This window comes from Nicotiana attenuata, chromosome 6 (genome assembly GCF_001879085.1).
Source record: "Nicotiana attenuata strain UT chromosome 6, NIATTr2, whole genome shotgun sequence".
Classification (NCBI taxonomy): domain Eukaryota; kingdom Viridiplantae; phylum Streptophyta; class Magnoliopsida; order Solanales; family Solanaceae; genus Nicotiana; species Nicotiana attenuata.
Genome location: NC_031994.1, coordinates 49,792,309 through 49,807,429, shown reverse-complemented (window position 1 = coordinate 49,807,429; position 15,121 = coordinate 49,792,309). Strand labels below are relative to the sequence as shown.

The following is a 15,121-nucleotide window of genomic DNA, read 5'->3' as shown; positions in this document are numbered from 1 at the left end:
TTCTATATCTTCATGATGTATTCATGTAGCGAATATTTTATAGTCCCTTCGTTTCAATTTACGTGAACATATTTAAAAAGAAGACTTTTAAACTTATTGATGTAAAATAAGACACATATATATTGTGTGACTATAAATTATTGCATAAAGGTAAATAATTTTCAAATATAAAAATGAGTCATTTTTTTTTGCACGGACTAAAAAAAATAAATTCATATCAATTGAAACGGATGGAGTATAATTTAAAAAAAAAAAAGATGATTTTGACATAAAAATACAAAATCGAAATGGAAAACAATAAATTGGAATGAACTCACTTCAAGATTTGCAGTATCGCAATAAATAAGGAGTCATTAAGTATGTGGAGTCCAAAAGAGCGTCATTACCAATAACCCGTGACCCACCTACGCTACGTAGGTAGTATTCCTCCTCTCCCTCCCGGGCTAGAAAGAAAAAAGGTGCGGAGCTCCAGCCAAAAGTTCACCCTTACTGTCATATGTTTTGTTGCTCTTTAATTTCCTCTCTGTCTTACTTACTTTGTGATAGGGGAGTGAATAAGTAATTATCTAGAAATTAAAGGTGTTTAATAATTTGCTATTACAGAGAGGAGGCCACAGGTCTATGGTGTCCTCGCTTTCTCTGCTCTCACTGCAATTCGTTCCTCAGCTTTTTTAGTTACTCCTACTCTTCTTGGTTTCACCGCCGACACTTATTTACACCTCCACTTCCCTATTATCGCGGTTGTTGAGTTAGGTATGTACTCTTCTCTTCTTCTTAAATATATATATTCTACTGGTTTTATGGTGCTGCATATTGAAAGACCATGAAAAATCGTAGATTCTCTCACTACTCTGATCACTTTGGTCGACTGCCGGCAAACAGAGGCACCATTTTTTGGATTCTAGTTATTTTAAGTTATTGGGCTCTAAATTAATAATTTGTATGTATTTAATAGGTTTTTTAAGGTAAAAATATTGGGTTTGGTCGGACGAATAACCGAAGAACTAGCTCCGCCCTCGCCTGGACAGCTTCTTTTTTTTTTTTTTTTTTTTTTGAGAGAGAGAGAAGAGGTTAGGGGGCTTTTCGTTAACTCTTGTCTTGTGATCAGCACACTTTTAATACCATAATTTCTGCAATCTCTCATTCATGATGCTGATGCATGATAAAAATAACAATAATTGCATATCTTGGTATGTCGTAATTGGAAATATTGTTGCATTAATTTTTGGGTCTCAACACCATTGCAAGAGACAGACGAAGGGTGAAGAAGGGGGTAGTTTATGGCAAAGCAAACCCAACCGCCGACCTTCTCTTTCTATCTTTTTCAGTTTTACTTTCGAGTAAAACACACTAACAAACGAGTTTAGAATTATACTATGAACTAACGTTGTAAAGTTATCAGATCACTTATATGGTAAGACAAGTAAATCTTATGATAAACACTAATTGATTACGTAATAAAAATGGTAACTAATCTATTATAATATGTTAAAGCATGCTTATGTAAAAATAAAAAAATAATATCTCACTAGTAGTGCATATTACTATTTGAATCCCTAAGAAGTACCTATAAAAGGTAGTATTAATAACTTAAAAATATATGGCAAGTAATATCTTTTATAGAAAAAGTTTATTACAGACTATCACTGAACTAATCATTTTCCTTTTACATCTTTTTTTAATTTGAATATAAAACTACAATAGCAAATTTACAATCTATATTAATTAGACTAGCGATCAAACTCCAAAATGCTTGTTGAAACACATCCATCAGGTAAAAGGAATATCACTCAAATCTTTCAAATAAAAATGTTACTGTAGTTCGAAAGTGTGTCATAACTTTTGAGGAAAATAGTTAAAAGTTAAATGTATAAAGTACTCCAATCAAATGGGTCCTGTTTGTAAAGATAGTGTGTTGAGCTTTCTGATTTTGTTTAGCTGTCTGGATCATGTATTCATAATTGGCCAAATTACAATGAGCAATGAAGGAGTACAAAAAAAATAACATCACTTTCCCATTTTCTAATATTCCCCTGCACCCAGATATGAAAGACAGCCCATGTTAAGAGATACCAACGACAAATAGTTCATGAATTAACTTTTATGTCCATATCTTTCAGCTTTTTATGTTTGAAAAGAGAGGAACAGTAAGTACTATGTTCATTGTATAACACCTAATTCCTGGCTACTGACATCTAATGGAGTAATTCTTATTTACGAAACAAGTCTATAAAGGGGAACACTGCATGTTTTTTTTGCATATGATAAACTACTCGAAACCTGATTATCCATACAGTTAAACAAATACTGACGAACAATTATTTTACATTGTTTTTACCCCTTTCGGTTTTCACTTCTTCCTCCTGTTCATGCAGTGTTTTCGTCTTCTAGATATTGTGCTTTAGATTGGGAAAACATTTCACCATCTATCATATCGTAAGACTTGTTTTACATATCATATCATGTGTAATTGTTTCTGTCTTTTTACTTAATGTTTCTGAGTTTACTATAATCTACTGCAACAAATTTTCATCAGAAGGGGCTAAAAATGTTAATAATCTCATTGTTTTTTAACCTCTGCTAGAGGCTACAGAATTCATGCAAGGTGTAGCCAATGGAAAGACGGCCAAAGCAAAGTGGTGAAAGAAAGACAATTGAGAATGAAGAGCTTGTCAAATACATGTCAAGTTTGCCAAGTTACCTGGAAAAGGGGGGAAATCTGCAGGAGAAAGCTTTCAGTGTTGGCGTCCTAGATTGGCGTTTTCTTGAAAAATGGCGACACGAACATGTAAAAGATCCTTGTAGAACTAGTGGTTGTTCACCATCCACCAGCAATACCTTGTCAATTTCCTCAATGGAGGGATCTTCATCAAATTCTAGCAGAGCCAGAAGCTGCTCTCCTGCTCGTCGGAGGATTCATCGTCCTACATCACAATCTTATTATGCATCACCACCTAGAGGTAGTCGTCTTTGTTAGATTGTCTCACATTGATTAAAGGAATGGGTTGTTGTCTCCTTTCCTTAATGAGTTTGGACAATCCTCATCTCATGAGCTAGCTTTTGGGGTTGAGTTATACTCAAGTTCCAATTTCTTAACAGTCTTGATGTCAAATCCTTTCCAGGAAGTTATGTACAGTTGCAAAACCGAAAACCTGGCGTAGTTAAATCCCCGGAGATTGAGCAACTTGTCAGCAGGACATATCAGTCTTTTGATGAGTATCCACAAAGAAATATGCAAGAACTCGGCAATGCTCTACTCCCGCGGAGGACTCCTCATGTTAGGAGATCACTTGATGTAGAGACTGAGACGAGAACATCACGTTCCAAGGGAAAGATGAAGATCCAAGATAGAGAATGTTTATCGAAAGGAGATTTTGATTGCAGAGAGAAACATAAATCAGATGTCCTTCAAGTACCAGAACCTGGCCAAGAAACTAACAGCTGCACAACTTTCTGCCCACTTGATTCAGTAATGAGAGACCAGAGCACAGTGAAATCAAGCAGACGGAGCTTTTCTTGTGGATTTATTTCTGCGTTCTACCATGGACAGTCCTCTTCAGATATCTCTAGTTACAGCACCCTTCCTCGTGATGCTGATGAGTCGAAGACGGGACAAGCGAGTCCAATAGATGCAAAGGATAGTTGCCCTTCATCTAAGACAATTCAACCTTCAACATATTCAGGAAAAAAATTGTCCAGCCCACCTGGAACCAATTCCAAACAAGAGAAGAAATCAACTGTGATGCTTTACAATCCAACTACACTTAATTCCGCAGAATCAACAAAAGTCAGAAATTCCTCTCCAACTCGTCGATTTGGCATGGCAATGGGAAGGATTGGCCAGATTTCAGGTATAAAAGATATGATCACTGGATCACAAGGTGTCAAATGGCTTGCAGAACAATCTAGTCCAAATAAAACTCAATGTTCGTCCTCACTTGATACAGGCTGTGATAAATCAGACATCACTGGCCGAGCCAGGACTAGTCCCCTGAGAAGGTTGCTTGATCCACTGCTGAAGCCAAAGACAGGCAACTCTGATCACGTTAAATCTTCAACAAGGCGTGGTGAATCTCCTACGAAACGCTCATTGAAAGTCAAATTGGATTTGAAGGGCTGTAAAACAATTGATATCGACGATCCACGTTCTAATGGCACATTTGTACCATCAAGATTGCAAGCTCTCCTCCAAGTAGCTGTGAAAAATGGTCTTCCTCTATTCACATTTGCAGTTGACAATGAAGTTGACATTTTAGCAGCCACAATGAAGAAACTTAATCCGAATTTGAAGGATTACAGTTGCTGGATTTATACTTTCTTCACCGTTCGTGAAACAAAGAAAAAGAGTGGAAATTGGTTAAATCAAGTAGCAAAAGACAAAAGTCATGGAATTATGCCTAATATCGTTGGAAAGATGAAGGTTTCTGATGTTCCATTCTCTGAATTGAATAGCCAGAAACTTGACTCACAGTTTAGGAAGAGGGAGTTTGTTTTGTTTGCTACAGATCAGAAACCATCTGACCTTCAGCCAAACGATGAGCTTGCAGCTATTGTTGTCAAATTACCCAATAGAAGCACCACTTGTCCTAATGGAAGTGATCATCAGAATAGCAACTGCAATAATATTTCAACTTCAGGTCTAACAAATCCTTTTGAAGATCTTAACATGACAGTTATCCTTCCTGGTGGTGCACATAGCGTACCAAGTAAAGGCGAGCCTTCTTCACTGATTAACCGATGGAAGTCAGGTGGAACGTGTGATTGTGGTGGCTGGGATTTGGGCTGCAAATTAAGGCTACTTGTGAATCACACTAGGATATCCAGTTGTTCCAAACCCGAACTTACTGCTGCAAGATTTGAACTTTTATCCCAGGTTATTATCTACATAACTACAGATTATCTAACTCAATTTTTACAGTAATTTCCAATGTCTAATACACCATTGTGAAATGATTTTGTTCTTGTTTGGCAGGGGGAAGCATGGGACAGTAAGCCCGTCTTCAGCTTGTCCGCATTCAAGGATGGCATATTTTCAGTTGAATTCAGTTCTTCACTGAAGGTTCTACAAGCATTCTCCATTTGTATAGCAGTTTTAAATGGTAGAAATGAAGAAATCTTCCATATGCAAACTTGATTGCTGAAAAATTCTTCGGAAGTAATCAGTAGATCCAGAGGGTCTTGCCAATTTGTCTCAATTCCTTCACTTGGAAAGGTGAAAGTGACTTGCTATACCAAGCATGGTGAAACATCAAACCAAAGGCTATACAGTTTTTGCTTAACTATAGCTCAGCTTGTAAAAAGTAACGATGAACAGGTTAAATATCAGTCAGTGATTGATAAAGTGAATTGCCATGAATAAGGCAAGCTCATGACCGAATGAAGCAATTGTAATTTGGTGTTGCAAGTGTAGAGGAATAAGTATTACTAAGGTGTATCAGCATATGAATATACAGAAGATATTTCAATATTCCACTACTTCTTGATAGCCTTAGTTATAGCATCCAAAGCCAACAAGGGATGTTTATACTTAGACCACATTAATTAATTACGGTTAAATAGGAGTATATGAATAAAAATATACATTACTTGACAATGGTTTAGTTATAAAGGTGTACGTAAAATAAACGTCATTTGTTCTTTCATTTGCTGTAAAAACTACATACCATTAATTCTTTTTTTCCTTTACCACATCCTACCCGCAAATGTTTTAGGTAGTTGGACAATTAACCATGCTCTACTCTAAAATTCATAGCAAAACATAATAACAACAACAACAACAACTTGATATACACATTGTATTAAAAAAGAACTTAAGTCGCTGTTCCTTAGAATTAGAGTAACTATACTTGATATACACATTGTATGAAAAAAAAACTTATCCACACTCATATTTGCACCAAACAAGTAAATGTAAGATATATATTTTGCATAGAAATTTTTAGCATCTAATATTAGCTATACGAAATGTATTTGCGTTAGTTATGTTAAGTTATTTAGTTTACATAAATATCAGATACTAATAAATATATTTCTTTGATCATATATGGATAAAGAAAGTGTTCTCATGGGATAAGAGCGACAACGTTAATTTATTCCGAAAGAATAGAAAAGGTAGCTCTTGGGTCAAAAAACGGTCTTTTGTTTCTTCCATGTTTCTCTGCTTCTTCTCCCCTGTCCCAATCGAAAGAAACAGAAAACTCCCTCTCTTCTTTCCTTTGGGATAAATAAATAAATAAATAAAATAAATATAATGTAGGCTGTAGCAGTTTAGATTCTTGATCATTGCTAAGAATGACAGAGCTTATCTGTTCTCAGTAGCAAAAAAGAAACACCATTAACGCCCCTTGCATTGCATTTCTCTTTGCAGAAAAATCGTTTGGGCCGCCTTATTCGCTTGCTCACATTATGTTTTGAGAGCAATTATTTGAATATTGATTTTGAAACACATCATTATAATCACTCTTCTTCCTTTTTTTTGTCCCAAAATTTTCCCATATTCGTTTGTTATAGGTGAGAAAAGGGACTTTTAGAGGAGAAAAGTTGTCACCGATTACACATATTTGTGACCCCTTTATCTCCCTAAAGGTCTTTTTTTCTTTTCTTAAATTTAATAAATCTGAATTCTTGAAAAATTTATGCAATGGGTGCACGTTGTTCCAATTTGTGTTTCTGTTTATGGCCTTCAAACATCAAGTCCCATGATCTGTATACCTCTGATATCGGTAAGCTCTTTCATTCTATTGATAATGTGGGACTTTCAAGAATCGATCTTAATTTTGTTGTTGGCATTGTTTGTGTGATTCAGAAAAATGGGCGGAGAATGAGCAGCTGAATTTGCCAGCTTTTAGAGAATATGGTTTGGAGGAGCTGAAGGCTGCCACCTCAACTTTCTCCATTAATAATATAGTTTCAGAACATGGAGAGAAAGCCCCTAACGTTGTGTTTAAAGGTCAGCTTGATGGTAATGGCCGTTGGATTGCTATCAAGCGCTTCCACTCGTCTGCATGGCCTGATTCTCGCCAATTCTTAGTCAGTATTCTCTTTTCATATCTTGTTTCATTCAACTTGTAAAGCATTTGGGCAATTGTTTGGTCATATTATGGCTTTGGGTAAATAATGCTAAATTATGTAACCATCTCAAGCTGTTAGAGGGGGTACAATTTAATTTACTTAATTATGTCTTCAACACGCCCCTTACCTGCCGGGCTGATTTTTTCGTAAGCCAATCATGTGAAAGTTCTTTTTGATAAAGGTAAGTGTGAGACTTGAACCTGTAGTAATCTTTTTCTATCCTGTACCATATTTAAATGTGGAACCAACACATCTAAAAGTTTAAGCTGTTAGAGAGGATACGCTTTTATTCACGTAATTATGTCTTCAACAACAAGAATGTGATGTATACTATAGTATATTGATTTGGAAATTGGCTATTCATTGTTAAGGATGAAGCGAAAGCAGTGGGGCAGCTAAGGAGTAAGCGGTTGGCTAATTTGTTAGGGTGTTGCTGTGAAGGAGATGAGAGATTACTAGTGGCTGAATTTATGCCTCATGAAACATTATCCAAGCGTTTATTCCATTGTAAGTTTTGCTCATTTTCTTTTCCGGATTTTGTGACCGATAAGATAGAGAGAAAGCAAATGAATATCATTTATATCCATTCTCATAGTACATGTCTACTTAAGCAATCACAAGATCTCTATCTAATGGGACTTGAAACTTGCAGTATCATGCCATAACAAGATTTTCTTTCGATATAATTGCCTAACTGTAGATTATGTTGGTTCAATTGATTTAGGGGATAACCAACCATTGAAATGGGCGATGAGGTTGAGAGTTGCTTTGTATTTAGCACAAGCATTAGACTACTGCAGTAGTAAAGGGAGAGAACTATATCATGACCTAAACTCTTACAGAGTTTTGTTCGATCAAGTAAATTTTCTTTTAATCTTTACCCTACACGTATAGCTATCTTCTGTACTTCATTGTTCTTACTACGAGTCAGCACATGACAGGATTGTGATCCAAGGCTATCATGTTTTGGCTTAATGAAAAACAGTAGGGATGGCAAGAGTTATAGTACAAACTTGGCCTTCACACCGCCGGAGTATTTAAAGACAGGTATCGATATCTCAGCTGCTATCAAGTTTTGAAGTGTCACCTGTTAAATTCTAGGTTCCTTGGAATTCAAGGGCCCTATATCAATATGTTTCAAAGTCACCACCAAAATTGTGAAACAACTTAAATTTTGGTCATTGTCAAATAGCTCTCATAATGAAATAGAAATCTCTCTTTTCTCTTGGTTTCTATTTATAACATGAAGAAGTTTAATACTAGTCGTATAAGTGACTAAACTCAACATGTGTTTATCAAAGCAATTGAAGATAATCCATGCATCTTTTTCAATGCAGTTATTTGATTCAATGTTTTAACGTGATTGTAATGGCAGGTAAGGTGACCCCAGAGAGTGTAGTTTACAGTTTTGGCGCCCTGTTGCTTGATCTTCTTAGCGGGAAGCATATTCCTCCTAGCCACGTAAGTGCTTGGTTTTGTTTGTTTTACCTGTTCCAAAATTTAACAAACAGAAAAGGATATTGTTCTTGATAACTGCTTCCTATGCACAATAAGATATTTATGATGATAAACACTAAGAGTTGAGTTTGAAGTTATAACTTTCACGAAACTCTGAATATATATATATATGTTATTCTTCGATTTCAGTTACTTCTCCTAAACATGCTCTGTTGATTTTTGAACTACAACATGTTTATTCAATCATTCCCTCAAACCTAAATAGTTTCAAAATTGATTATGCAGGCACTTGACCTTATACGGGGAAAGAATTTTCTGATGCTTATGGATTCTTGCTTGGAAGGTCACTTCTCAAATGACGATGGGACTGAGTTAGTACAACTTGCTTCACGTTGTTTGCAACACGAACCTCATGACAGGCCAAATGTGAAATCTCTTCTTACCACTCTAACATCTCTTCAGAAAGAAAAAGATGTACGTATAATAATTACTCCTTTGGTATGTTGTAATGTAATATAAAAACATAGGGATAAAAATGACATGTTATTTGACGATCTGCAGGCTCCATCAAACGTTCTCATGAGTATTGCTCGTGAAACCACCTCACCCTCCCAAGTACCTTTAACACCTCTTGGTGAGGCTTGTTCGAGATTAGACTTAACTGCCATACATGATATTTTAGAAAAAGCTGGATACAAAGAGGACGAGGGCATCGCTAATGAGGTCAGGAAAAGGCAATTTTCCCTTTTTGTCCATGTTTAACTTGCTAAAGTGAACATGTCAGTCTCTCATGTCTAGCAAATTAGACTGTGACAGCAGATCCCATTATGTGAAACTCTTTTTCCTTTTGCAGCTTTCATTTCAGATGTGGGCTAATCAAATACAAGAAACCCTCAACTCTAGGAAGTCTGGCGATTCTGCTTTTCGAGATAAAAATTTTACTATTGCAATCAAATCTTACACAGAGGTAAATTAGAAACGCATAAGGCATGCACCTCTCCTCTTTTCAAAATTTATCATATGACCTATTAGCTAGGGATCATGTTTTAGTCATGTTAATACGTTTATTTTAGTCTTGCTATGCCAGTAGAAAATATTATTGGTCTAAGATGAGCTTAAGTAGAGCTACATGGTCGGTCAGTGAGGATTAATATAGCCAACCCCGACTTGTTTTGGATTGAGGTGTATATAGCTGCCATCTAAAATTGAGTATTGATCAAACAGCTTGTTTTCGTTTGCACTGCAGTTTCTTGAGGGAGGAAATGTTAAGTCCCCAACTGTGCTGGCAAGGCGCTCGTTATGTTATCTAATGAGTGACAAGCCACAAGAAGCTCTTGCAGATGCAATGCAAGCACAAGTACAATTTTCCAATTGGCCAACTGCTTTCTATCTTCAAGCAGCTGCACTCTTCACCCTCGGAATGGACTCAGATGCCCGAGAAACACTCAAAGATGGCTCCTCCTTAGATTTCAGAAGAATGAGACAGTAAATATGAATATAGTTCTACACAAAAAAGTCATTGTACATATCACCTTTCATACATGAATCATCAATATCAGCACACAAGTTTTCTTCATAACATCCATTAGAGCACAGGTGATTAATTTCTCATTCTGCTTCTTCTATTTGGGAGAGCTGGTGTATCTCTACTTTTGGTAGTTATTGTACGAGTTTCAAAGACAAAAAAGGAAAAATTAAACATATAAAGCAACGGAACCATCATAGTATTTCTTTTAACTCCTCCGAAAGGAAGGATGACAATTTGATCATTTACCCATGTAATTGTCACCACTGACTATTGCAACTGCAACCAAGACTTATGCACTACAAGATATTAATGTCAGCACCTCAGTTATAGGTAAACAGCCTAAAGTGTTTCCTGACCCAACCTGTAAACAGTAAAAGAAAATAGATATTGGACCTAATTCAACCCTAAACTTATGAGGTGATGATTGCCCAAAACCATATAAGGAGACAACATCGCATACCCTCAACCAATGTGAGATATTATAACATCAGCTATGGTACCAGCAAAGTTACACATTGACACAAACTCTCTATCCACTTCGCAATGCCCAAGCTGCACGGAGACAACAATATGTCAACTTGAAGAAGTACATATATGCTACTCTAAAACACAGACTGATCTGTACTAGCAAGCATCAAAATTGTTTTTGAACTAGTATTATCTCCACAACTGTAATAAACTTATCGAGAAGTCTGTAAGGAAATCCGAGAAATTCCAGAAGTTAGTTTCATGGTCTCAAGTCTCAACACCTCAGTATGGTGCAAACCCAGTTTCTCAAAACTCAAACAAACACCATAATATTGTTCCAGTTGCTTGAGAACTGCTTCTCCAAACACATGCTTTGCCAGTGCTTCTAGACTCGTGGTATGGCAAGCTAATTTACACTTCTGGGGGGAAGTATGAAACCAGTTGAATATAAAAAATATAAAGGATCAGAAGTTCAGAACTTTCAAAAGTCAACTGAAATCCACAATATCATTTTACAGTATGATCAAATATAAAAGAACCCTCCACAAACGACTTGCAGTTTTTGAAACGCAGAGAACTCACAGGGGGACACAGGCTAAATATTTCGGAAGCAAGGTTCATTGATTGGAACACACTTAGAACAGGAAGCATGACCACACAACTAAGCACCATGAAATATTTGTACAGAAAGTGCAATACTGAAATATAACAGAATACGCTGCATCATCACCACAGCTTAATTTTGAACATGGATACAGATGAGATTTCAACATGGATATGGAGTTCGCTCCTAGCTGGTAAGAATTCTTTCCTTGTGAAGGGTTTGGCGAACAAATAAGTCACTGTTCCTCTTTGTCATCTTCCATTCCCAGTTACAAGTCATTTTCTCAAATAATCATCGTGAAGGAACGCTATTGAGAAGCACATGACATTTATCAAAATCCTCCATACCTTGGATATAACTACAACAACAACAACAACAACGACCCTGTGTATTCTCACAAGTGGGGTCTGGGGAGGGTGACATGTACACAGCCTTACCCCAACCCTTGGATATAATAACGGCTGAAAATTCCTCAGCCCAAATATACCTCTACATCATAAATCCCCCAGGGTTGAGTTGTTAGTGATGTCAATCAAAACAAGTACAGCCGGGATGATCTCAAACAAACTTCAGGGGAATATTTTGAAGTGAAAAAGCCATGAAACGACAAAGGCAAAAATCATGCATGCAAGCAGGAAATTTATGACGCGTCGCCCATGCCAGAATCTTCGGGTTTCAGAAATGACTACAGGTGCATTTGATACTCCCACGGTGGTTATTGTAGCATTGGTGGCTTCATTTGCCTGCCCTCCAGTAACGTTCAGTGCTGTCGCACCACAGATTTCACAAATGCTGGATCATAGAGAGAAGATAAGTCAAGTTACATAGGGAGGGACTACATACACTTTGCTTTGTGATTGCAGATGTTTCAGGTTGGCTTATAAACCAATTACTACATACTAAAATCGAAGCTAAAGTCTCAGAAGAGAGATGACATAGCAGAAAAGGTACTCTCTGGCCTCCGCACCTATCCTTCCTCACCAACATCAGTGGCGAAGCTAGGAATTTTCCCAAAGGTATTCAAATTTGAAAGAAGTGAAAAAAAATTCCCGACAAAGGGTGTTCAATATGTGTTATATACCTCTAAAACATAATATTTTACCTATATACGCAGTGTAATTTTTCGATGAAGGGTGGTCAGTTGACCACCCTTGTGACCATGTGGCTTCGCCACTGACCAACATGCCACTGCATATACATTGATGCACCAAGAAAAATGTGCAGCACTCCCACCCCTCCTAAATGAAACCATATAACAGCCTTGGATTTCCAATGTGTTTAATGGAAAATAAGCAACACGGCACAGATAACTCATTGGAAGCAATTGTCTTTTGTCATAGTAGCTCAAAAGGCAGGTAATGAAACATGACGATAAAACAGAACTATAGGTGCAGAGACAGGTGAAACATTTTATGTGAAAAGAACATGCAAAGAGTTCAACACTTTTAGGATGACGCATAAGAGGAAATGACAAAACTAATAGCTCAAATAGTTTTTTTCTTGTAAATATGTGCTTTATAAACAAACCAGGCCATAGACGCAGGATATACTTTTCAAAATCATTTATTTTCTATATCCAGTCTTCCATGTCATTTATCAACCACAGGCAAAAATATCAGGATCTAGTTTAAGATGTGCTGGAGTCTGAAGATACTAAATTAGGACCAGTGAGATACTATAAATTATGAGAACTTCTGTAACTTCAACAAATAAGTACTACAATTGATAACACCAGTATCAATCAAAATTTAGTGCTTTGAAGAACCAATATGTTTGATACCCAGCATGCAAGGAGAACAATAATTTTCAACCTGCTCAAGAAACCAAAAACAATGTTCCTTGGACGCTCAACAAAGAAAGAAAGAAACCTGAGTGCATCTATCATTAAGTACCTCAAAGAACATAAACAAAAACGGAATCTTGGTTGTCTCAAACAAAGAGGAGTAAACCACAGAATAACCAAACCACTAGATGACTTTACTTCACGTTCTCCAAATTTAACCTTAAAGTAGGCAAACTATGCCACAGACCATCTTAAAATTGTACATTGTTGTACAATGACGCCATAGGAAATTCTGTGAACACACCCGAGACGAAGGAACTAACTGTGGAAAGAGCTCTAAACTAGAAGAGAGAGTTGTATGCGGATATCACTTAAGAAATGCTTATCAAGAAAAAGGGTACTCCAGCAATTCTAAAGGGTAGAAGTTAATCTTCCACATGATTCATTTCGCAATTCTAATGACACAAAAGTAGCCTATAGCATTTCTGCATTCATAGAAACATACTATAATCATGAAGCGTAAAGATCACACTGTTATTAACTTATACGAGACAAGTTAATAAAAACAGGAACTAGAACAAGGGAATACAGAGCCATTAAAGTAGGGGGAACTTACGTGTTTCCCTTGATTTTGAACCAAGTTTCAGCACAGTGCTTGTGAGCAGCAGCCAAATCACCTTTGCAAGAACAGCCCAATTCAATTGCCATTCCTCCAGAGGGTTCTAAGAGTTGGTCATCATCACCAATGCCACCACATTTCAACAAACACAAATGACAAATTCTACAACTTTTCTCTTCTTTATTATGCACCTTCAACTCCAATTCACCACTCTCCAAATCAATCTCTTCATCAGCCACTAAACCACAAGCCCCTGATCTCTTGCTCTGCTCACAATTGACCAAATCGCCCTCAGTCCTCATAGAGGACCCACATTCCTCGAAACGGTAGGACCCACCTGCCACAGAGCCTAAAGGGGAGTGCCAAGACTGGTCGGAATCAGAATCAGAGAACCGGAAGCTACCATCAGTAGTCGTCTCGCTGCTCCCTGCCATAGATGGTCTCCTTCTCCGGCGCCGGCGCCGTTGACGGCGACGATGACGGCGAATATTAGCATTGTCACCACTGCCATTTGCCTCTATGTCAGCGATAGCAGTGTCAAAAGCTGACATTTTTTAGTACCCTAAAAACTGTCTTTTTTAACTCACAGATTGAGCAAAAGAAGAAAATTACTTGAAAGCACTTAAAAGGGGTTCATCAAAAGTTCAAGATTTGAAGCAAAAAGACTTAATAGGACTACTTTTTGGTGCTCTTTCATTTCTTTCTTTTGCTTTCTTCTTTTTTCCAAATGTAACTGTTAATTGCAATGTGTATATGTAGGAGTGTCAGTTGGAAGCAGACGCAAAGGGGGAAAGACTTATGTACAGTTGTTTATTTCCTGTGGTGCAGAAACGACATAATAATGAAAGAGGAGGGACACCCTCTCCCCCTCTCTCCACATTCTCAATTTCTTTCTATCAACAGTAACTTAATTTCGTATGTATTCTGATTTTCCTGTTCTTTTTTCTCTAGTTTATTGAAATTAAAGTTTCAGCCCTTTAAGTTTCTAACATTACAGTTTTTGTGACTGATAAATGAATGTAGGATATGAATAGATTTGACACTCATGTACTAAGATGTGAAGGAATTATTTGGATATTCAGATTCAGAAAAAAACTTGATTTAAAAATACATGAAATCCACGTGCATCCTCAATACAATTAGTCATTGTGGAATTAATAAAAAGATGGTGAAAAAATATGTAATTGACATCATTTATAGGCTAATCCATTCTTATTATCATGAGAAAATGGAAAGAATCGAAGATGCTACCATCGAGGTTAGTGTAAGAAAGACTTTTGCGGTAAGAGTAATGTGTCCCACTTAACAGATGAAGCTGTTAGAAAAAATTAACATGTGCTGAGAAGAGAAGGATAAAGAAACTCCTCAATGAAACATGCACCTTCATTACAAAGTCAAAGTAACGATGTTATTACCACATGAGCAAAAATACACTTTGACGGAAGGGGGCTAAGCCTGACCTTCCATTACATATGATAATGACCAAAAAAATATATAAGGCTGATGTACACGATAACTGAAGCTAATGAGATGTAATCTGATGTGGTAATAAAGATCATGGTGGCTCAAAAATCACCGCATTTGATCTTG

General features: G+C 36.8%; 3 protein-coding genes across 6 annotated transcripts; 2 read left to right on the top strand and 1 right to left on the bottom strand.

Moving 5' to 3' along the window:
• On the top strand, positions 354-5,475 carry LOC109226984. 4 transcript variants are annotated; one of them, XM_019391958.1, is made up of 5 exons: positions 354-458; positions 604-753; positions 2,585-2,960; positions 3,123-4,873; positions 4,973-5,475. In XM_019391958.1, exons 3-5 carry the CDS (start codon positions 2,615-2,617, stop codon positions 5,132-5,134), a joined length of 2,259 nt encoding a protein of 752 aa, XP_019247503.1. In that variant the 5' UTR covers positions 354-458; positions 604-753; positions 2,585-2,614; the 3' UTR covers positions 5,135-5,475. The 4 variants fall into 4 exon arrangements, with proteins under 4 accessions (XP_019247503.1, XP_019247505.1, XP_019247504.1 ...); XM_019391960.1 differs by having other exon boundaries at positions 360-753; positions 3,123-3,851; positions 3,948-4,873; XM_019391959.1 differs by having other exon boundaries at positions 360-753; positions 2,594-2,960.
• LOC109226985 (probable serine/threonine-protein kinase At5g41260) lies at positions 6,149-11,234 on the top strand. The gene is made up of 10 exons (XM_019391961.1): positions 6,149-6,722; positions 6,806-7,029; positions 7,443-7,578; positions 7,796-7,929; positions 8,013-8,118; positions 8,447-8,532; positions 8,815-9,003; positions 9,091-9,252; positions 9,383-9,496; positions 9,776-11,234. Exons 1-10 carry the CDS (start codon positions 6,641-6,643, stop codon positions 10,016-10,018), a joined length of 1,476 nt encoding a protein of 491 aa, XP_019247506.1. The 5' UTR covers positions 6,149-6,640; the 3' UTR covers positions 10,019-11,234.
• LOC109226987 lies at positions 11,113-14,466 on the bottom strand. The gene is made up of 2 exons (XM_019391962.1): positions 13,529-14,466; positions 11,113-11,921 (listed from the first exon to the last, which is right to left on the bottom strand). The coding sequence occupies exons 1-2, from the start codon at positions 14,080-14,082 to the stop codon at positions 11,699-11,701; spliced, it is 777 nt and encodes a 258-aa protein (XP_019247507.1). The 5' UTR covers positions 14,083-14,466; the 3' UTR covers positions 11,113-11,698.

Bases quoted from the DNA above. Each gene is read 5' to 3' on its own strand.
- LOC109226984 (XM_019391958.1), top strand. From the start codon at position 2,615: ATGGAAAGACGGCCAAAGCAAAGTGGTGAAAGAAAGACAATTGAGAAT. The intron at 2,961-3,122 runs GTAGTCGTCTTT...AATCCTTTCCAG, and splicing joins TTATGCATCACCACCTAGAG to GAAGTTATGTACAGTTGCAA. The intron at 4,874-4,972 runs GTTATTATCTAC...CTTGTTTGGCAG, and splicing joins GATTTGAACTTTTATCCCAG to GGGGAAGCATGGGACAGTAA.
- LOC109226985 (XM_019391961.1), top strand. From the start codon at position 6,641: ATGGGTGCACGTTGTTCCAATTTGTGTTTCTGTTTATGGCCTTCAAAC. The intron at 9,253-9,382 runs GTCAGGAAAAGG...TTCCTTTTGCAG, and splicing joins ACGAGGGCATCGCTAATGAG to CTTTCATTTCAGATGTGGGC. The intron at 9,497-9,775 runs GTAAATTAGAAA...TTTGCACTGCAG, and splicing joins CAATCAAATCTTACACAGAG to TTTCTTGAGGGAGGAAATGT.
- LOC109226987 (XM_019391962.1), bottom strand. From the start codon at position 14,082: ATGTCAGCTTTTGACACTGCTATCGCTGACATAGAGGCAAATGGCAGT. The intron at 11,922-13,528 runs GTAAGTTCCCCC...TCTATGATCCAG, and splicing joins TTCAAAATCAAGGGAAACAC to CATTTGTGAAATCTGTGGTG.